This window comes from Acipenser ruthenus, chromosome 12 (genome assembly GCF_902713425.1).
Source record: "Acipenser ruthenus chromosome 12, fAciRut3.2 maternal haplotype, whole genome shotgun sequence".
NCBI classification, from domain to species: domain Eukaryota; kingdom Metazoa; phylum Chordata; class Actinopteri; order Acipenseriformes; family Acipenseridae; genus Acipenser; species Acipenser ruthenus.
This window is the reverse complement of record NC_081200.1, coordinates 17,947,582-17,970,177: the sequence shown is the minus strand read 5'-3', so window position 1 is coordinate 17,970,177 and position 22,596 is coordinate 17,947,582. Positions and strand designations below refer to the sequence as shown.

The following is a 22,596-nucleotide window of genomic DNA, read 5'->3' as shown; positions in this document are numbered from 1 at the left end:
CAAACTTTTAAATTCTTCATTTGCCATCTCGACAGCAAAACGTAAGCTGTATTGAAAGAAATGTCTCGAAACCCCTCTGCTGTTTGGGATTTTTTTGTTAAATGCCCAGACGACCAAAAAAAAAAGTTGAATGCAAACTGTGCAAGCGACTATTGATGTATCATGGAGGCACAACCAAACTCCAGGGTCACTTGACAAGCGTAAGATCTTCATCTTCATAATATTTTTAGTAGTAGTGATATGTGACCGATAACCTGCTTGGAACAGTGACTGTGCGGTTGGTGCTTCTACAATGCAAGCTTACTGTATATATCGCAAGCAGCATCAGTTACGTGTAAATAAACGATATGTGTTATTTAAATTATAAAAACATGATTACTGTTCTATAGAACATATTTTTAAACAACATGCAAATGTTTATTCCATTTATATGGATTACCTGTAAGATAAAAGGATTTTCAATCAAATAAACAAGTAACTATGGTGACGTCACCAGTAAATTATGCAAATTACTACCATCGAACCTTCCTTCGTTGCAGGCCTACTTATGAGTACCTACAATAACAACCTACTGTGAATACTAAAGCTGGAGCAAATTAATCAAGAACAACTACTTTTAACATAACGACCTTCTTAGAATGTTTCCCTAAATATGTAATAATCATTTGTAGCAACATTGGAAGATTACCTTTGCAATGTCTGGTGATCTGTAGACACAAATCCAGTGACATCTTGGTGTTTAAAATACATTATTTTAATGGTTTTGCTGTATGTTTTTGCAATCAAGATGGTGGATAAACACAGGGCAGAGTCGCTTCCAACCCAGACCCGCTGCTACAGGACCCGACCCGCAACCCGCTGCAACACTGTTTTCTTACCCGCGACCCGACCCAAACCTGCAAGTGTTTCTCCTTTACCTTCTGCCAGCGTCGACTGACTCTCTCTCACACTGTCACTTTCACACACAGATATCTCTGGTCTGCTGGTTCCCTTTAGGTGGTCCGTGGAAAGATTACATAATTGCAGAAAGGAAGCAGCAGCATAGTTTATAGATCTTATTGCAAACCCCAAATTTGAGACCTTAAAAACTCACTACAGAAACAGGAAGAAAATACATACATGGAGAGTATCTTCAAGTTAAAAAAAAGTTTTGGAGTGTCTAAAATGTATTCTTTACTAGGGAGTTTTCGTGTGTTGCGCTCACGTGCACTCAACGCAGTGTGCGTTGTGTTGCATTGCATGAACATACGGCTGTATTTGGGCTGAAGGCACGAAGCGAGGAGTTCCTTCAACCAACAAAGCCGTATGTTAATGCAACACAACACACAAGCCCTGGAGTGTGTTATCCCGCTTATAAAACGGATACAATTAAAAAAAAAAAAAAAAACTAACAATTTTATTATATGTCCTTCCACAAAGAAAGGTTATATTTGTTTCCATTTATTTTAATAAAAAGGAATGAAGCCGGGGGCTCCCGAGTGGCGCATCCAGTAAAGGATGTGCCCTGTAGCCTGGATAAAAACACCAGCTGCCCATGCATTTTTGTTTTCTTCGTTTTTTTTAATGGAAGTGTTGCTTCATGTAATTCTAGCAGTGTTCGAACGTGAGTCTGGAAAAAGTATGGAAAAATGCCAAACTGATTTCCAGGGCTTGAAAATGCTTGAAAAAATATGTCTGTTATGAAATTATATTGCTTATGTGTTAGGATGTAACACTGTGTTCTTCAACGAATAGGATATAGCCAGAATACTGGATGCAGCACGCCACAAATAGGTACTGTACTTGTAATTCTACTTTTATTAACAATTATTATTATTATTATTATTATTATTATTATTATTATTATTATTATTATTACTGGTAGTTGTGACAAATACTGTAATAAAGAAAATCAAAGAGTAAAAACTACTAATATTATTCATAATTTAGCTAATGCCTTTATCCAAGGTGACTTTCTTAACTTACTCCAGCAGCTTGTTCGTTTTGGATTGTCCTTTTACTATAGCGAACAAAAGGCTTTGGACCCAAACAGGGTTGTTATAGCGAGGGTGTACTGTATTTAGTATTTGACTTGTATGTTTTAATATACAAAACTTGCACATTTTAATTTATCATGTGTGCACATTTTATATTATTTTTGTTATTTTTCACCTCCTGTAGTGTTCAACATTTAACGGAGGGTATATAGAAGTTTGGATCAGAATCCAATATCATCCCCTACAAAAAGTAGTGTACTGCAAATATACTTATGCCAAAATTGTCTGGTTTTAGTATACTATTACTATCCTATTTTGGCACAAGTATACTTGCAGTATACAACTTTTTTATATTCTCTTTGTAAATAATGCAACATAGTTCTCAAATATTGGACATTTCTTGGATTGTATCTTACTTCTCTTTTGCATACCTGCATTGTCTCTTGCTAGACATGCACCTCCAGATTCTGACAAATACTTTTAGAAAACCAGGTGCAACTTCTGCTCTGGATCAAAAAGCTATAATGCTCTGCGGCTGCCCGCCTATGTGGATAACTATCGAAAAACTAGTAGAAACTAACTAAAACACAAGTCTGGGAAAAACAAGTGGAAGTCTGGAAAAAGTATGGAAATTTGATGTTGAAAAAGTGTATGAACCCTGTCTAGTGACAAAAGGAATTTCACTTATTTTTAAAAACTTTAAAAAAGACCTCTCACAACAATATGTATTAATTGTGAGTTTAGTATGTTGTGTATTGATGATTTATTAATCAAACTGTGCTTCTATGCCTACTATTTAACTGCTCAGTAAAATATCTCCAACAGCCAATCAGCATGCAGTATTTACATATTTTGTTATATAAATAAAGATTATAGCTGGAGATTCGTAGCCCTGACTGTGCTGGTACCTCATGGATGTAACTTCATAGATTATTAATTCACATACAATACCAGTCAAAAGTTTGAGTACACTTGCTGGAAACCAGTTTTTTTTTCGTAATTGACAATGTTTTACGTCGTATACGTTTCTGTAAATACTTGAAAATGAAAACACATGTTACAATATACGAAACAAAACATGAGTATCAAAGCAATGTTCAAGAAAATTGAGAATTGTCTCTAAATCAAAACAGCCACCTTTACCTTAATAACAGCCTCACAAACACGAGGCATTCGGTTAACAAGTTTCAGCAGGAAATCACCAGACATGTCTTCCCAGCTGTTCTGCAGCAATTCCCAAAGATGTAGGGCACTTGTGGGTAGCTTTGCTTTGACTCTTTTGTCCAGTTCGTCCCATACAAGTTCTATGGGATTGAGGTCTGGAGACTGGGCAGGCCAGGTCATTAGATTGAGTTGTCCTTCATTTTCCTTCTTCGCCAGATAGTTCTTGCACAACTTTGAGGTGTGTTTCGAATCGTTATCTTGCTGAAGAATGAAGGACTGCCCAACTAGCCGTAATCCTGATGGAATGGCATGCCTCTGAAGTATGCTATGATAGCCATGCTGGTTGAACTTGCCATGGACTTGGTAAAGATCACCAACTCTGTCACCAGCAAAGCAACCCCAGACCACGCTTGACAGTGGGAACCACACATGCAGAACTCATGCACTCACCGTCTGCGTCTTACAAATACTCGGCGGTTGGACCCAAATATTTCAAATTTTGACTCATCGGTCCATAAGACCGACTTCCACTCCTCAAACGTCCAGTTTCTGTGTTTTTTGGCTCAGGCAAGTCTCTTCCTCTTATTCTGCACACTTTACAGTGGTTTCTTTGCAGCAATTCTTCCAGTTAGGCCAGCTTCACGCAATCTCCTCTGAACAGTTGATGTTGAAACATATGTACTTCTAGTAGCATTTAGCTGAGCTTGTATTTCAGGGGCAGTTAATCGCCGGTTTCGCAGACTTGTGACTCGAATGAACTTGTTCTCTGATTCTGAGGTCACCCTTGGCCTGCCTGACCTTGTTCGGTCCTCATGAGTGCCAGTTTCTTCAAATCGTTTGATGGTCTTGGCCACAGCAGTTATAGACACTTGCAAAGTTCTTGCGATTTGTCTTAAAGATTGACCTTCATTTCTTAAAGTAATTACAGTCTTTTTTCTTTGCTTAACTGAGCGTATTTTGCCATTTTCTGCTCCCTTACATTCAGGAATGACAAACTTGTGCCTATGCTACCCATATTTATAGTAATCATGGACCCTAACCTGTTAACAATAATTGGTGACAAAAGGTTAATTAGGTAACATGCTAGTTAACTCGGAGAACATCTAACAAAGACACTTTTATACTTAGGCCATTGTTCTAACACCGTGTTATACACATTTCAGACTTAACTGACTTCAGACTGAAATCCCCTTGCTTTGGGTGAACATTTCATTGAAATTGACATGATTTACATTTTCATTTCAAAATAACATTTTTGAATGCAATTCACTTATGATTATCAGCTTATATAAGTACATGTATCATATAATGAAATATTATGTGTTTATAGACAAGTTTATACAGTTAAAAGCATAGATAATCATGAAAAACCTGGTTTCAAGCAGGTGTACTCAAACTTTTGACTGGTACTGTACATCAAGTTCTGCTGTAATTATCAATTTAAAAATAAAACAATTGTTTTTTTTTTTCCCCTCTCTGTAAGTTCGTGTTAATGAAAAGTTTCCAAACTTAAATTAACTTTGCTCACAGAAACAGGCACACCCATCGTATTAAAACAAAGAACGGTAAGTCTACAGTTATTCTTAATATTATAGTGATTTTTTATGTGCTTATTTTTCAGTCAGCTATACTGTGTGGTCCACGGAGATCCCCCCCAAAAAAATTCAGATGGTCCGTGAACAAAAAACTTTGAGAACCACTGCAATAGGCTATACAGCGTGGTAGCTCCCTCTAGTGGTTTGGATATATTTTAACATAGGAACATATTAACCCTTTGCAGTCCATTTGTTAAGTGTGTGTCAGGCGCGTCGGATCCAATTTATTTTCACACGCGCAGTTAATTTTAGACGCGCTGTTTAAAAGTATTTTTTTCCACAGTCAAACGGGTTTAAAAGGCCCTGCATATCAACAAAGCACTCACTAGGCATCTCCAGCCCCGCCCCACCCTTTCGTTCGCTATAGCTTTCACATATGATAAGAAATAAATAATAATAATAGTCGTACATACTGATCAATCATCTCCTGATCACTCATTTTATCACCGGATGCCTCAATAATGCGATCCAAGTCATTATTTTATTACTATAACATCTCAAAAAAGCTCTGAAAATGTCTGTGATATTCGCTGATGCAGTAACAGCCAGCTTGTTTCCTTATGGCCGCCGTTATCTGATGCCAGGGGGAAGTATGACTATTCATGAGGTACATCCTTATTTTTTTTTTTTCGACTTGTCTCGGCTCCTGTCGCTCCCACTCGGCCATTGAATGGTTTTCTTGGCTTTTTCCGGAGAAAAAACGACTAGAAACCCGTTTTTTGCGTCTTTTTGATGATGTCGGACAGGGTCCGACATTGGACCGGATAGGAATAATTGCAATGTCGGACCAGGTCCGACATAGGACCGCAAAGGGTTATCTTTCTCTACGTTACTATAAAATACCTGTCTTCTTTTCGTGCCACCATTTGAAAGGGAGCTACACCTGTGCTTTCACAGAGATGATGTACTAGTTTTGTGGCTATCGGGTTTTACAAGCAACAAATCCAGTCACATGTTCATTATTTCCATCCACTATGATTCCAAAAGAATTCCACACTTGTGATTTACCTCTTGAACTATTATCCACTACATGATATAAACCCTGCGCTATCTTTGGTTTCACATCGTCCACAGACATCTTTAATATCACCAAGCAGACATGATAAAAGGATCTTGCGATGTATCAAACAAGTGGCAAAACAAACCGAGAACAATGCTTAGTCAGCTGACTCCTCCCTAATCACCTCCTGCTTTGGTGCAGGAAGTACATTTATCTTCTAATACGTTATTTGGGAAAGGGTTACAGACAAGTACGCTGAAAGGACAGATAACATTTTTGGTGATTCAAATTCAGACCCGAGTCTGACCCGGAAATTACATTTTCTGACCCGAACCGAGAAAAAGTTCACATTCCAACCTGACCCGCTTTGTGGGTCACCCACGGGCACCTAACCTGATGCAGTACTCTAGCGCAGGGTACCGCAGTGGGTCTCAAGTTTAGGTAATTCCAGTTAGTGGAGATTGTCAGCAGTCCTTTTTTTTTTTTCTTTCTTGCAACCAGTAGTGGTTGGAATTGGTTGCATTACATTTTATCCTTAGCTATTGCTATAGTGGATTACATGTCTTTATTTAATTCATTCTGTCTTGTAAATGAAATTGACTCATCTTAATGTCTGTGTCCGTGTGTCTGACAGATGAGTGGTCCCGGCCCATATTCGGCTTGACATCGAACTATAAGGCGATGACGCGAGAGGAGAGGCAACAGAGAGATCTGGACCAGCAGATGCCAACACGTCGAAGACTGAGGTGCAGGATCAGGCCTTTACTTAAAACAACAGACCATTTACACACACTACATCATGAGTTTCAATTCAGCATCAACATTTCACCAAGCTTTTTGTCCATGCTGTTTATAAGACACTTGTTTTATTATCCCACAAGTTACTTCCAATGAGGATATTATGGTGCATGTATGTAGGCAGTTCATTAAAGCCCCTTATCCAATTGTGATGAAGCTTGGAGTGTATTTAACTCAGTTCAGTCCTAGAATGTGAATAAAATGAACAAATTCTAACATCACCATGAAACACTGCAGAATTAGGTGTGTGAATATATTTGTACTGTGAGGACAAATACCAGGTGTGGAGAAAATACTGCAAAATATTAACCTGGTTTCATAATGAGCACCTGAGAAGGGTTCTCTGGATGTGCCACCACTTGTCTTTCCTGTCCTGCCCTCTTTCCCCTCTCACCTACCTTTCTCTCCTCCTTTCCCACTGATTCTCTCTCTCTCTCTACTCGACTCCTCTTCACAACCCTTCTCAGAGACCAGCCTAAGGTGGAGAGCTCGGAAGATGTTGTACCTGATGTATTCTGTCAGACTGCCAGGTTTCCTCCCTTTTGAGTTTGAATTCAGTGACTGCACGATGCAGACTGGAGTTTTGGGGCATCCTGCCTGTTTTGTTTTGAGTTGTGGGGGTGGTGGTGGGAGCAATGAATAAATGAATGAGCACCAATAAATGTAAGCTCTCTAGTATAGCAGACAAGCAATATACATTGGTTGTAGTGTAAAATGTTCAGGATATTGAAGTTATAGCACATCCAAGTCAAATCTGTTCTGATGTTACTCCATACTTTTAGACTTTCAGTATGTGTAATATTTCAGTTTATCATACGTCTTGTAACATATGACTCTGTTCTTCAGTTAGTTTAATTATTACAGTTCAGTCTGTACTACAGGTTGACAGTGGTATTCTGGCATGTTTTTGCAGTTTGTGTTGCATCCTTTGTTGTGATCGATAATGCATGTGTTTGGTAAGTCAGTACGTTGCCTACTTTTAGATTTGTTCATTGGCCATTACTAAAAAAAATAAATAAAAAAAAAAAGTTAGCCCCAACGCCAGACTTTGCCGGTATTACTAGGTACATCAAGATGAAAGAACAGGATAGAGTGCAATAAGTTTAATTCACACCTGGTAAATGAGGCTGTTAGGAAAACTGCTTTCCTGAACATATTCATTAGCACTGAATATATTTGAGCAAACCTTCTTCTAAGTAATTCAAACTGGCTACCTTCTGGTCAAACTACACAGCCTCTCTTCATTAGTTCTCCTTTCCTGTAAGCCAGGCTGCAGTGGTTTATGATCTACCTTGTCTCTTTGCAGCTCTGGTGGACAGACTCCCCGCAGGGACCTGGATAAGGTGCTCACAGGGGAAGAGAAGTAAGTATCGTCAGACGTACCAGCCCTTGTGAATTACACTCTGTGACAGGTTGACTGAGTCGGTGACGTCAGACAGAAGCAGGAACGTAAAAAACACTGACACCAAGGCAATACTGCAGTTCAAAGTAAGACGCGGCTGGCCGCCGTTTTTATTAATAAACAAAAACAAATAAAATATTTAAACAAAACACTTGCGTTCACAGAGCAAACTAAAAGGGTTAACAAAACAAGTCTTGAACACAAACGTAAATAATACAGGTCAGGCTGGGCTGTAGCCTTCACTGTTCCTGTAATCGTTTTAAACTCTCAGTTTCCGCTCCTCGCACTCTACTCTCGCTCCTCTGGACTCCCACCCCGAACTGAGAGTGCTGCAGGCTTTTTATATCGTGGCTGAGGGGTTTAACTAGCATGCAATTAATTATTCTATTACCCCTCGGCCACAATCTGCACGAGTTTATTAATTACAATGTGGATGGGGCTTCCCATCCACGCTACTAAATAACAAAAACGGCTACGCCGTCACTAACAAAACAAAAACATACGGCACTCGTCATCATATACATACATAATAATAATACTAATAATAATACAAAATAAACACGGGTGGAGGGGGACCCGGCTCTAAAATAAAATAAACAAAACAATGTACAGGGCACCTCGCCCTGTTACACACTCTAAATCTATCTTTCCACTATAACAGTAGAAGTTACTCTCATGCTTTCAGCATTATGTAGCTTTACAGCATAACTAATGAAATGCTCAGTCATTCTCATAAGGCAGAAACAAATAGCACAGTCTCCCAACTGGCTCCCAGCTACAGTTTTAAAAGGGGAGCACCATATATTAGTTTACTGATCTGTTGTTTTGAGTGGCTTTATCTTCCCTAGACCTGTATACAGATCTGCTGTGTTCAAACAGTGAAACAGAGCTGTTCATGCTGTGGTTCAAACACCCATTTACAGTGCCGAGAAAAGTTTGTGAACTCCAAAAATTATGGAAATTCCATAGTTTTACCATGATAACCTTCTTGAATCAAAATCTTTTCTTAAATATCCAATAGGGTTTATATGAACCAATTCCACGTCTTTTGAAACAAAATTATGTATGAATTAGACAAACAATGAGTAATTAAGATTCGGGGTATGTGAAAAAGTAAGTGAACCCCTGGTTTTATGAGCTCAATTAAGGGGATAATTAGAATCAGGTGTTTAAATAATTAGGTAGATCTTCAGGGGTGCGTTTGGGAGGCCCCACCCTATATAAAGATCAAAAACTTTGTAAGTTTGGTCTTCACCATACAGGTGTGTGGAAACACGTCATGCCACGATCAAAAGAAAGCTCTGAGGACCTCAGAAAAACACTTCTTGATGCTCATCAGTCTAGAAAGGGTTACGAAGCCATTTCTAAGGATTTGGGGCTCCACCAATCCATTGTGAGACAGGTAGTCAACAAATGGAGAAAGTTCAAGACCACAGTCACTTTACCCAGGAGCGGTCGTCCTACCAAAATCTCTCCAAGAACAAACCGGAAAATCATCAAGGAAGTCACAAAGAACCCCAGAGTAACATCCATGGATCTGCAGGCCACTCTCGCCTTGGCTAATGTGAGTGTTCATGACTCAACTATCAGAAAGACTGAATAAGAATGGTGTTCATGGAAGGATAGCCAGGAGGAAACCACTGCTCTCTAAAAAGAACATTGCTGCCCGTCTGAAGTTCGCCAAAGAGCACATAGTTGATCCACAAGACTTCTGGAATAATGTTCTCTGGACAGACGAGTCAAAGGTAGAACTTTTTGGCCTCAATGAGAGGAGCATGGTCAAGCATGGTGGTGGGAGTGTGATGGTTTGGGGCTGCTTTGCTGCCTCAGGACCTGGACGGCTTGCCATCATTGACACAACCATGAATTCTACATTGTATCAGAAGATTCTAGAGGAGAATGTGAGCTGAAGCTGAACCAAAAGTGGGTCATGCAGCAAGACAATGATCCTAAACATACAAGCAGATCTACAAAAGAATGGCTGCAGAAGAAGAAATTCTGCGTTTTAGAATAGCCTAGCCAAAGTCTGGACCTAAACCATTGATATGTTGTGGCAGGATCTGAAGCGAGCTGTCCATGCAAGGAAGCCCTCAAATGTTACTGAGTTGAAGCAGTTCTGTAAGGAGGAATGGGCCAAAATTCCTCAAAACCGATGCGAGAGACTGACCAACAGTTACAGGAAACGCTTAGTTGAAGTCATTGCTGCTCAAGGGGTTGCCACCAGTTACTGAATCTAAAGGTTCACATACTTTTTCACACATGGATATTGAATGTTGAATCATTTGTGGATAAATAATTGTTGAAAAAGTATCATGTTTTTGTGTCATTTGTTTAATCAGGTTATCTTTATCTATTATTAGGATTTAGATTTAAGATCTAATAACATTTTAGGTTTGAAATATGTGAAAATCCTAAGGAGTTCGGCACTACACCCAATCCAAACACATGTGCCAGTATGTTCACTCGATGGGAGTGGGACTTTCCAGTTAGGGGTTAATGTGGTTGGGAGAACTGCAAACATTTCTGCAATCAAGCCTGTTATGACAAGTAGAAACTTACTTTCCCTTACTGTTGTCGATGTACAGTACTGTGCAAAAGTTTTAGGCAGGTGTGAAAAAATGCTGTAAAGTAAGAATGCTTTCAAAAATAGACATGTTAATAGATTATATTTATCAATTAACTAAATGCAAAGTGAGTGAACAGAAGAAAAATCTAAATCAAATCCATATTTGGTGTGACCACCCTTTGCCTTCAAAACAGCATCAATTCTTCTAGGTACACTTGCACAAAGTCAGGGATTTTGTAGGCATATAGTCAGGTGTATGATTAAACAATTATACCAAACAGGTGCTAATGATCATCAATTGAATATGTAGGTTGAAACACAATCATTAACTGAAACAGAAACAGCTGTGTAGGAGGAATAAAACTGGGTGAGGAACAGCCAAACTCAGCTAACAAGGTGAGGTTGCTGAAGACAGTTTACTGTCAAAAGTCATACACCATGGCAAGACTGAGCACAGCAACAAGACACAAGGTAGTTATACTGCATCAGCAAGGTCTCTCCCAGGCAGAAATTTCAAGGCAGACAGGGGTTTCCAGATGTGCTGTCCAAGCTCTTTTGAAGAAGCACAAAGAAACGGGCAACGTTGAGGACCGTAGACGCAGTGGTCGGCCAAGGAAACTTACTGCAGCAGATGAGACACATCATGCTTACTTCCCTTCGCAATCGGAAGATGTCCAGCAGTGCCATCAGCTCAGAATTGGCAGAAAACAGTGGGACCCTGGTACACCCATCTACTGTCCGGAGAAGTCTGGTCAGAAGTGGCCTTCATGGAAGACTTGCGGCCAAAAAGCCATACCTCCGACGTGGAAACAAGGCCAAGCGACTCAACTATGCACGAAAACACAGGAACTGGGGTGCAGAAAAATGGCAACAGGTGCTCTGGACTGATGAGTCAAAATGTGAAATATTTGGCTGTAACAGAAGGCAGTTTGTTCGCCGAAGGGCTGGAGAGCGGTACACGAATGAGTGTCAGCAGGCAACAGTGAAGCATGGTGGAGGTTCCTTGCAAGTTTGGGGCTGCATTTCTGCAAATGGAGTTGGGGATTTGGTCAGAATTAATGGTCTCCTCAATGCTGAGAAGTACAGGCAGCAACTTATCCATCATGCAATACCATCAGGGAGGCATCTGATTGGCCCCAAATCTATTCTGCAGCATGACAACGACCCCAAACATACAGCGAAAGTCATAAAGAACTATCTTCAGCGTAAAGAAGAACAAGGAGTCCTGGAAGTGATGGTATGGCCCCCACAGAGCCCTGATTTCAACATCATCGAGTCTGTCTGGGATTACATGAAGAGAGAGAAGCAACTGAGGCTGCCTAAATCCACAGAAGAACTGTGGTTAGTTCTCCAAGATGTTTGGGCCAACCTACCTGCCGAGTTCCTTCAAAAACTGTGTGCAAGTGTACCTAGAAGAATTGATGCTGTTTTGAAGGAAAAGGGTGGTCACACCAAATATTGATTTGATGTAGATTTTTCTTCTGGTCACTCACTTTGCATTTTGTTAATTGATAAATATAAACTATTAACATGTCTATTTTTGAAAGCATTCTTACTTTACAGCATTTTTTCACACCTGCCTAAAACTTTTGCACAGTACTGTATGTATTAAATAACAAGCAACAGTCTTAATTGGTTATTGCCTTCAGAATAAAGTTAAATGTCTTTCTGTAAAAGAGGCTGCACTGCAACAGGCTTTTTTTTTTTTTTAAATAAACTGATGGTGTTACATGTATAGCATTTAAAAGGCACATATATCTAGTGTTAGCAGCTGAACTTTAAATAAGTGATTGTGGTTTTTTTTTTTTTAACCTGCATTTTGAACCTAAACATTCCAATAGTAAATACTTTAGTTTTTCCCCCAGTAGTTTTGTCCAGAAGCACATGACTGTTGCCTTGGGGCAGCTATGATTGTGTTAGACAGCAGCTTGTTGCTGAAAGTAGCCAGATTTACCTCCTAATCTGTGTGCTTGCTTTCAGGGCCCTGAGGCCAGGAGAGCCTGGGTTCTGTGCCCGTGCCAGGGTGCCGATGCCCTCCAACAAGGACTACGTTGTGCGGCCAAGGTGGAACGTTGATACAGAAGCTAACCGGGTGAGTTTGAGGCTTTCCAAAATCTAGAAATCAACACCCTTCTTCCCTAGTCCCACCCAGTGGTTTAGCCGTGTCAGCCCCACAGAGACTGGATGTTTTCAAAATGTTATTTTTAGTTAACCAAAATACAAAGCCTTGTTCTGTCTCCTCAATTTACTGCTGATTTACTGTGTTTTTTTATTGTGGGGAGCAGCAGTGCACTGTGTTTTTTATTGTGGGGAGCAGCAGTGCACTGTGTATGACCATAAATTAGACCAGCTGACAATGCTGCTAAATTGCACAAAACTATGCTTTTGTAAACGAGGAATCAGTGTAAAGGAGCGCTGATCAAGTGGTGTGTTTTTTTTTTTTTTTTTTTTTTTGTTTTTTGTTTTTTAGTTCCAATAAAATGCAAATAAACCATTATACACAAGTGGCACATGGGTTGGCTGGTATGTTTCACCGGGGAAGTAGATTTTGTTTTTCGGGTGATAACGACCAAGTGCTTTGAGATTGGCTTCTTCAGTTCTTTATTTCACATTAAATAAAGAACTGTATTCTGTGATTCTGTATCTGTAGGTCTATGAAAATCCAATAAAAATTAACTGTTTTGTGGTAGTAATTTCCTAAAGCTGTTAGCCAAGGGGCATGTTGCTAGAAAAATGTGGAAAGCAATACTTTTTTGTAGAAAGTGACATGCAAGCTACATGTTTTCAGGCAACTTTATTGCAAGCAACTGTATCAAAGGACTGTTGATTTTGTAGAAGTAACATTACGTCCTAGAATAAATCAGCCAATAAAAGTGATGTCAAGTCATGTGACTAGCTGCTTCGCTGGCAAAAAAGAAAAATGGCGGAGAAAATGAATGTGAAGCCGGTGTGGGATATTGGGAGTGAGACTCTCCTTATTGATTTTTTTCAGGGTGATGTTTTTTGTTTTGTTTTTTCTTTTATAGGTGGTATTGGCAATTAAGTAAGTGTTCATTGGTCCATTCCTGGTAGTTAATGACCAATTTGTCAGTTAATGCCACGAGATGTAGTGGAGCTGCATTAAAGTCGACAAAGAGGCTGAGAGTTTCGCGGAGAATCCATATTCACTCATAATTAGTGCATTAGTGCACTGTTCATCCCGGTGAACAAAAAACAAACCAAAAAACCAAAAATAAAAATATATGTAAATACATATATAATTATGGCCACCTACACCACCTCACACATTTTGCTGAATGAGAAATATAAAAATTAACTCCCCCCCCCAAAAAATGTATATCACATAATGCGATATCTACTTTTGCGTGACTGAAGGCAACAGAGGAAAGAAAAAAAAACAGAAAGGAAAATGTCTCTGGCAGCCCTAGACCTTCAGCCGCCTCCCCGACAGCGTAAAAAAAGCATAATTATGCGTAATAGGTGGCATCATAGCAGAATGCAGTTTGTTTTGGTTTTCTCTTAGTATATGCAAAGGATATGGTAGGGTTGATTTTGGAATAAAATCCTTCTTTAGGATATTGGTTCAGGATGTTGTTGGGCAACGAGAATGTCTTTAACCTTTTGCGGTCCTATGTCGGACCAGGTCCGACATTTACAATTTTCCCTTTCCGGTCCGATGTCCGACATCATCAAAAAAACGTAAAGCACAGGTCTCCTGTTGATATGCATTTTAAACCTGTTTTACTGTGAAAAAAAATACTTTTAAACTGCGCGTGTGAAAATAAATTGGACCTGATGCGCCTGAGACACGCTGAATAAATGGACCGCAAAGGGTTAATATTGTTCCTTATGAAAACCTCATAAGCCTCTGAAGACTTTGACATGCGCAGGAATATTTTGCTGAGTAGCTGTGGTTGCAGCTCCAATCCTGAAGGAATGACACGAATAGTTCAAGGAAGAAAGGCCGCCTTTTTGGAGTCTTATAGAAACCAGGACCTGGAGACTGCCGGGTTCTGCGCGGTTAGAAACAGCTGGTCCCAAGGTGGGGATTGGGGTCTGGATGCCAGATATCTCAGTATGGAAGCGTGGGGACAGAAAAAAAACAGAATTAGTTCAAGCAATGTGAACAGTTTCTCCTTTTAATTTTACAGATTTACTTTGTATATGAAAGATATACACCCCCTGAACTGCAGCAGGACCCTGTCAGGCAGCCAGAGGGAGCAGAAAAGGGCAAACACAACCCGCACAACACTGTACGTGCTCCAAATGCACGGAATACATCACCCGAGACCGAAGTTCAAGGTGCACGTGAACTGCAGCAAAAATGCCTCAACAGGCAGCTAGGAGCAGAAAGAGCAAATAATACGATTAGTATGATATTTATGTGTTTTAAAATGTACGTAATACATAACCTGAGATTGAAGAAGTTTAAGGTCTCCTATGCAGAGGTCCAATAATAGATCAAGTGATCGGTAGGGATTTTGCCATGCCGGAGGAACCCACAGTAGCAGAGACGATGTAGTTTCTAGAAGTACATCCTTGAATGGGGAGAAGCATCCGGAGCGCAGAACGTTGACAGAGCTCCAGGACTCCTTTGTGATGGGTGGTTTGGAAGATCGTTAGATTAGCTCTTTGATGTCCTGCAGCGTCATTTCCAAATTAGAATAGATTTTCTATTGGATCCTGTGGCAGGGCAGAAGCCCTGAATGTGTAAATATGGAAATGTGTGTTAGATATGGCAGGGCTGGAAATTAAGATTCCAGCCCTGGTTGTCTTGGGTGTGTTTGTGGTGGTGGTTGGCAGGAATAGGGTTAATTCCTATCCCTGCCAAATACATGTGCAGAATGTAGCCAGGTGTTGATTGAATTATTAGTTCTCAATCAACCCTGGCCACATGGTATATAAGGGAGCCTGTGAGAGAGACACATGGGCCTGAAATGTTTGTTTAAAAAGAACTCGCCATGATAGCACTGCTTGGGTGAGGGTTTTGTGTTTTTCATTTTTGTGGTTCGTGATTGTTTTTGTTAAACCTTTTTATTTTGTGTTTATTAAAAATGCGCAGCAGCGCTTAAACTGCAGTTTTACTGTCTCCGAGTCTCTGTCCACCCTGCCATCCTGTCACGTATGGTGTCTTAGTGGGATTGAAGCGCCTCCAAGAGACTCGGAGCAGGGCTGCAAGTATTTCTTTATATATATATTTTTTTTGTGTGTGTGTGAGGGGAAAATAAAAAAAAAAAAAATTAAAATAAAATGGACATCTCCTTGGCCTGGATTCTGGACCCCAGGACTCCCCTGTGGCTGGAAATGGAGGGAAGGAAATACCTGGGGGCCATCCACGTGGAGATGCTGGTGGATTTCGTCCAACTGACCTCAGAAGCCCAGCTCAAGGGGATCCGTGGGCACTATCCAGCACTTAAAGGGGCTTTGGATGCCATGGGCAGGGTGGTTGACCGGATCCATAGAGAGTGGTGGGAGGCAGAACAGTCCCAGTTGGCCCGGGCCGGTGCACCCATGTGCTCTATTTGCATGGAGTATGGGCATGCGGAGGCCAACTGCCATGACCGGGAAGAGGACACAGACGCTGACCTAGAGTGGGAGGAGCTTGAGGTCCAGAGTGAGGCAGAAGAGCTGCTGTCTCAGGAGGAAGAGCCATGGCCGTGCCTAGAACCGTTGCCACGGCAATTTACAGGGGGGGACGATCCCCTGATGGAGGAGCTAAGGCCTCACCCCCCAAAAATTTTCTGGGGGGGACGAGGGCAAGTAGTGGATTACCTTCAGCAGCCACCGGTAGTGCTGCTGAGAGAAGGGGAGGAGCCCCTGCCGCCTTTGCCGCCAGAAGGGGAGGAGCCCCTGCCGCCTTTGCCGCCAGAAGGGGAGGAGCCCCTGCCGCCTTTGCCGCCAGAAGGGGAGGAGCCCCTGCCGCCTTTGCCGCCAGAAGGGGAGGAGCCCCTGCCGCCTTTGCCGCCAGAAGGGGAGGAGCCCCTGCCGCCTTTGCCGCCAGAAGGGGAGGAGCCCCTGCCGCCTTTGCCGTTAAGAGGAGAGGAGCAGGAGCTACCTCTACCTCTACCACCACCACTGGGAGAAGTGGAGCTCCTGCTGCCGCCTTCATGGCCAGGGGCTTCCCTCCCTACGTCCGCCTCGCCTGGGGTTGCTTGTGTCTCCTTTGCTTCTCCTAGGGTCGCTGTCGGGGGTCCTGCTTCTCCTGGGGTCGCCGAGGTTCCGCTGCTGCCGGCGTCGCCTCCCGAGGGTCCGCTGCTGCCACCGTCGCCTCCCGATGGTCCGCTGCTGTTGCCGTCACCTCCCGAGGGTCCGCTGCTGCAGCCGTCGCCTGTGGTCGCCTGCTTGCCGTCGCCGGAGGGTCCTGTTCCATTGCCAACCTCGCCGGAGGGTCTTGCTTTGCTGTCAGCAGGGACCCACAAATGGACAGAGGGGACACTGGGGTTAAGGGGTAGGCCAGGGGTTAGACGGGCACCCCTTTATAACATCCCAGGGGTCATCATGGGGGTTAAAATGGCGTCCCCTGACAGAAGCCCAGAGAAGGGCATGGAGTTAATGTTGGGGCCAGCTGGCATCAGACAGCAGGGTAGGCAAGTAGGTAAATGCAACCCTGTCCGTCTGATGTTTGACAGAGGCCGGCTGAGCCCCAATGTTCCCTCCCACCCACGCATGTGTTTGTGGGGAGTAAGAGGGTGGACGAACGGACCCTGGGGGTCCATTCTAAGGGGGAGGGTATGTGGCAGGGCAAAAGCCCTGAATGTGTAAATATGGAAGTGTGTGTTAGATATGGCAGGGCTGGAAATTAAGATTCCAGCCCTGGTTGTCTTGGGTGTGTTTGTGGTGGTGGTTGGCAGGAATAGGGTTAATTCCTATCCCTGCCAAATACATGTGCAGAATGTAGCCAGGTGTTGATTGAATTATTAGTTCTCCAATCAACCCTGGCCACATGGTATATAAGGGAGCCTGTAAGAGAGACACATGGGCCTGAAATGTTTGTTTAAAAAGAACTCACCGTGATAGCACTGCTTGGGTGAGGGTTTTGTGTTTTTCATTTTTGTGGTTCGTGATTTGTTTTTGTTAAACCTTTTTATTTTGTGTTTATTAAAAATGCGCAGAGCGACTCATTCTATTTGAAGAGAATGATACCACTTCATCCTCAGAATCCAGAGAAGGTGACAATCCACCACAGAAAAAAAAAAAACTTGCCTCCATTGCCTCCAAAAGAATCAAGGACATTGAAGGCTTGACTGTAGAAAGCGTTCAATAACTCCTAGTTATCGACAGCATTTTGCTGTCGGTCACTCTTATGAATAGCAGATTGACGTTCAGGACCGATGAAAACTTTATGCTAATAAGGTAATGTGGCAAAGTGGCTGCTGAGTGAGAACAGGTGCAGAGGTGATGCAGTGCAGGAGTAATCACAGACAGAAACTCTAATCCGTTTGGAAAAAGGGGTCTTTTATTTTTAAATCCCGGTCTGGAGACCAAACAATAGCCTCCAGCAATACACACCAATGTGTAATGCACAACAAGCCCAAACAATAAATACAATGCCTCACAGTCCGGGTGTGTGCAGTAGTGCTCATGGTGGGTGATAACAATTTATTAAGTGACTGTGGTGTAGTGTTCCGGCTTTGTGCTGGCCCAAGGCAATCTTAGTATATAGGCGTTTAATTGTTGATTTAAATTTAATTAAAATTGATTACAATTAGGGCTGTCAATTAATCACAGTTAACTTCTGCGATTAACACATAAATGATTTTAGAGATTAATTATTTTAACACGCGTTAATCGCATTGCTGTGTATTGAGCCTTTTAGCACACCGTACTTAAATCCCGGCCGCACAACATTGTATTGAGTGTCTGAGTGCAGTTATTGTTTAAATAGAAAGTTAGTCACTGAACCGCTTAATGGAGCAAAGCACTAAAAATGAATGGGATTTTTTTTAATTTTTTTTGACGGCTCACTGGACAGAAAGACGCTTACTCCGATACTGTCAAAGTGAGTTCCAATATCACACACGAGTACATCGTCTGCTACGTGCTGAACATGCCTTCATGTCTCAAAATACACTAGCAGCTCTTCTGCTACAGACAATAACAACAACAAATTAACCCTTTGCGGTCCTATGTCGGACCTGGTCCGACATTGCATTATTCCTATCCGGTCCAATGTCAGACCCTGTCTGACATCATCAAAAAAACGCCAAAAAACTGGTTTCTAGTCGTTTTTTCTCCGGAAAAAGCCGAGAAAACCATTCAATGGCCGAGTGGGAGCGACAGGAGCCGAGACAAGCCGAAACAAAAAACGGCTTATCTCATGAATAGTCATACTTCCCCCTGGCATCCGATAATGGAGGCCATAAGGAAACAAGCTGGCTGTTACTGCATCAGCGAGTATCACGGACATTTGCAGAGCTTTTTTGAGATGTTATAGTAATAAAATAATGACTTGGATTGCATTATTGAGGCATTTGGTGATAAAATCAGGAGATGATTGATTGATTGATCGGTATGTACGACTATTATTATTATTATTATTATTATTATTATTATTATTATTATTATTATTATTATTATTATTATTATTATTATTTATTATTATTATTTATTTCTTCGCATATGTGAAAGATATAGCGAACAAAAGGGTGGGGCGGGGCTGGAGATGCCTAGTGAGTGCTTTGTTGATATGCAGGGCCTTTTAAACCTGTTTGACTGTGAAAAAATAATACTTTCAAACAGCGCGTCTGAAATGAACTGCGCGTGTGAAAATAAATTGGACCTGACACACCTGACACACACTTAATAAATGGACTACAAAGGGTTAAACCCACCAGTTTTGACAAATGCAGGATCGCTGCAAGCCCATATCAAGCTAAGTATGATAATACTTTATTTAAATGAGTTAGGCTGCGCTGTTTTTTTTTTTTTTTTGCACGTAGTATGTAAAACCTAAGAATTGCGTGTAGTATGTACAGCCCAACAATTGTTAGTTTGCAGTTTTTGGATATGATGACTTTTTTTTTATGTTCTCTTCAGAATTAACAGTTCATTTCCTAGAAGTGCTTACTATAGCTGCATATTTATAATTTTATTTAAAAAAAAAAAAAATTCAGTTCACAATCTATTTGTAATTTCTAAATTATTGTCCCTAGTAAATTTAGATTCATTTTTTTAATCGCTTGACAGCTCTAATTAAAATTATAATATTTTAATTTACTAATACAGATCTTGTCACATATATGCTTTTGAATAACTATTAAAAAATAATATCAATTTGAAACAATAACTGTACCTGGCTGGTTACGTATGTTTTTGCCCTCCCAGGTACCATAAGAACTTGGGCAATAGCAGGATCCATCAGGGTTGATGCTGCAGGAACTACCTCAGTTTGGGGAAGTAAGGTCTAAGATGTACTTAAATCTTGTCTTCAGAGACAGCAGCAAGGCCTGAGCCAAAGGACACTTTCTTGCAAGTGGTACTGCAGATCCAGAACAGCAGGCACAATGTTAGAGAGGGTAAAGGCATCTTTCTGAAGTCTGTATGCTCAGAAAATGGGCCTAACAACTGGCACAAATCTTCCACCTTTGCCCATTCGCTGGGAAGCAATAAATCCCATTTAAGCTCATTGAGAACTTCAGTGAAAGTATCCTGGACATCTAGCATCCGCTTCAACATCTGCAGAGTACTGTTCCATCTTGTTGTGCAGTCGTGAAACACTGCATTTGTTAACTAGCTTTTCCGTAGCAAGTGAGGATTTGTGAGTCTTTCTGACGATCATGCACGCTTTGCTAATTAATTTCATGTAGCTATCATGTTTATTTAGCTCTTTGACCACAAGCTGAAGTGTGTGTGGAAGACAGGCCAGACGTCTGAAACGAACAGCATCTACAGGTCTTCATAATTTTCTGTTACAATTCCAGATTCGCTGTCAGAGCTATCTGCCTCTGATTCAGATTCAGAATCTGTTCCATCATCACCACCATCCGTATGCATGTTTTCAACAGCTTTAACCATGTTACTGCCCTTGTCAGTAACAACCACCAACACTTTCTTTGGGTCAATGTTCTGCTGACGAAGACTTGTTTCCACTTTACTGGCGATCATTTCACCGGTGTGTGGGTGTTCAATTCGGTGGCGATTGAGCAAAACATGCTGTGGTTCTTTCTCTTGTTGGAAAAACACGCAGACTCCCAAGAAAGATGCTGTTAGGCCTTTTTTACTCCAAATATCCATGCAAATTGTATATTTATGTGCATTCTGCAGCATCAGCCTAATTTTCTGTTTTCATTTTCGATCAGTGTTGTAATGTCAAAATTGACTTTAGCTGAACCTGAAATTAAAAAAATTTATTATTATTATTATTATTATTAGTTTATTTAGCAGACGCCTTTATCCAAGGCGACTTACAGAGACTAGGGTGTGTGAACTATGCATCAGCTGCAGAGTCACTTACAGTTACCTGAAAGACGGAGCACAAGGAGGTTAAGTGACTTGCTCAGGGTCACACAATGAGTGGCTGAGGTGGGATTTGAACCGGGGACCTCCTGGTTACTATACTAATCCATTTTTATTTATTTATAAACACATAAACTGTCTTTTTAAACTGAATAGTTGTATATTTTTTTTTTATTATTATTACCAAGAACTTCAATTTGATATATTAAAAATCACTGGTTCTGGTCAGGGTCGCTAAACCGCACCCTTAGTAGAGAACTACAATACTAAAACCATTTTTTATTTTTTTTTCCAGGCGAAAAAAGTCAGTTTTTAGTCCGAAACCCATACTACTAAGGGTGCGTTTTAGCGCCCAAATCTGACCTGGTCTCGTGTGGGTTTTTTTTTTAAATGATTTATAAGAAGAGAAAAACTCAATGAAAACAGACAATCTGTCAAATAATTGTAATGGTTATTTTGCTAAAGTAGACCTGCTTGCCATCATTTAAATAAGGAATAAAATAAAGTAGTTTTCAGTTTTTGTGAATGTAATATAACTTTGAGTAATTAGACATACAGTATTTCAAATTAATAGGTCATTTAAAAATACTATATTCTTGCCTGGCAGCTGAATTTTGGGTCCAAAGCTCTGCAGAAGTCTATGAATGATGGCTGTTCCACAAGCCTTGTTGGTAATGACGTCTCAATTAACATATTTGTGAGAGCCTTTATTTTCAGAACATGTTCTTTGGAATTTGTTGGCCAAGCAGATTTCTTTAGGAATTCACCCATGCAGCTCAATTTCTTTAGGAATTTACCCATACAGCTCAATGACTGCACATTTAATTTAGCATTGCACTTTTCTTTTTTTCAGTTTCTTCCAATTTATTATACTCGGGTGAAATTTCTTCAGGTGGTTTTTCAAATTAGTAGGGTTTTTGCCCGCAAGTTCTTTGTTACACCATACAGTCTTTGAGGTTCTGTTCCCAATTTTTTGACTCGAGTCTTCGTCTGGCCTAACATCATCACTGTGATTTTCCGTTTTGACAGCTTCTATAGTTTCAACTTGACATGTACTTTTGTTTGAAACCAGGTTGTACTTGAAATATTCCCAAATTATACATTTTTGCCATCCTGTGTTCTTCTTTGTACCGTTCATTGTATGCACATAATCAAAAAGATAAGCTATCTAATAATTAAGAGAAATGGCGGGCGTTTTCGCCAACGACCCATGTGTGTGCAGAAAGCAGCGTTTAACTACTGGTATTTATGCACCGTGTTAACACAACATTGTATTTGATACCCAGAGAGAGTTTGGCCAACTTTTGATCTTTTTTTGATCGACAAACGACCGCAGGTGATTGGTCAATCCCTTTCACGTGACCTAAATCAGCAGTACAGATGCCATGTTGTCACCACTTTCTGCAGTACTGTATATTCATTTATATTGATGGCTAACAAAAAAATAAGCACAACATTTTTTTTGCGGCTGTGATTGTTTTGCTGGAGCAATCAACTAAACTGTAAACAATATAAACAGTAGTACCCGAGTACTATTATAATGTCAATAGGCTAGTGAAGACAAATTATTTTTATTTACTTAGTAACACAAATAAACAACAGTGATTCAAAATATGTAAATTATGTGATGATGATTTTTT

The 22,596-nt window shown here is 40.8% G+C and overlaps 1 protein-coding gene across 5 annotated transcripts in view; it reads left to right on the top strand.

The window, feature by feature from the left end:
- Positions 1-22,596, top strand: part of LOC117416574 (protein IWS1 homolog) — a 75,364-nt gene that overhangs the window by 45,009 nt on the left and 7,759 nt on the right. For 3 of the 5 annotated variants that reach the window (XM_059034650.1, XM_059034651.1, XM_059034649.1), the window contains 3 exons: positions 6,370-6,481; positions 7,840-7,896; positions 12,482-12,593. In XM_059034650.1, coding sequence (XP_058890633.1) covers positions 6,370-6,481; positions 7,840-7,896; positions 12,482-12,593 — 281 coding nt within the window. Of the gene's footprint in view, positions 1-1,734; positions 1,774-4,623; positions 4,706-6,369; positions 6,482-7,839; positions 7,897-12,481; positions 12,594-22,596 lie in introns of those variants that run through there. The other 2 variants (XM_059034652.1, XM_034027756.3) reach the window with 2 other exon arrangements.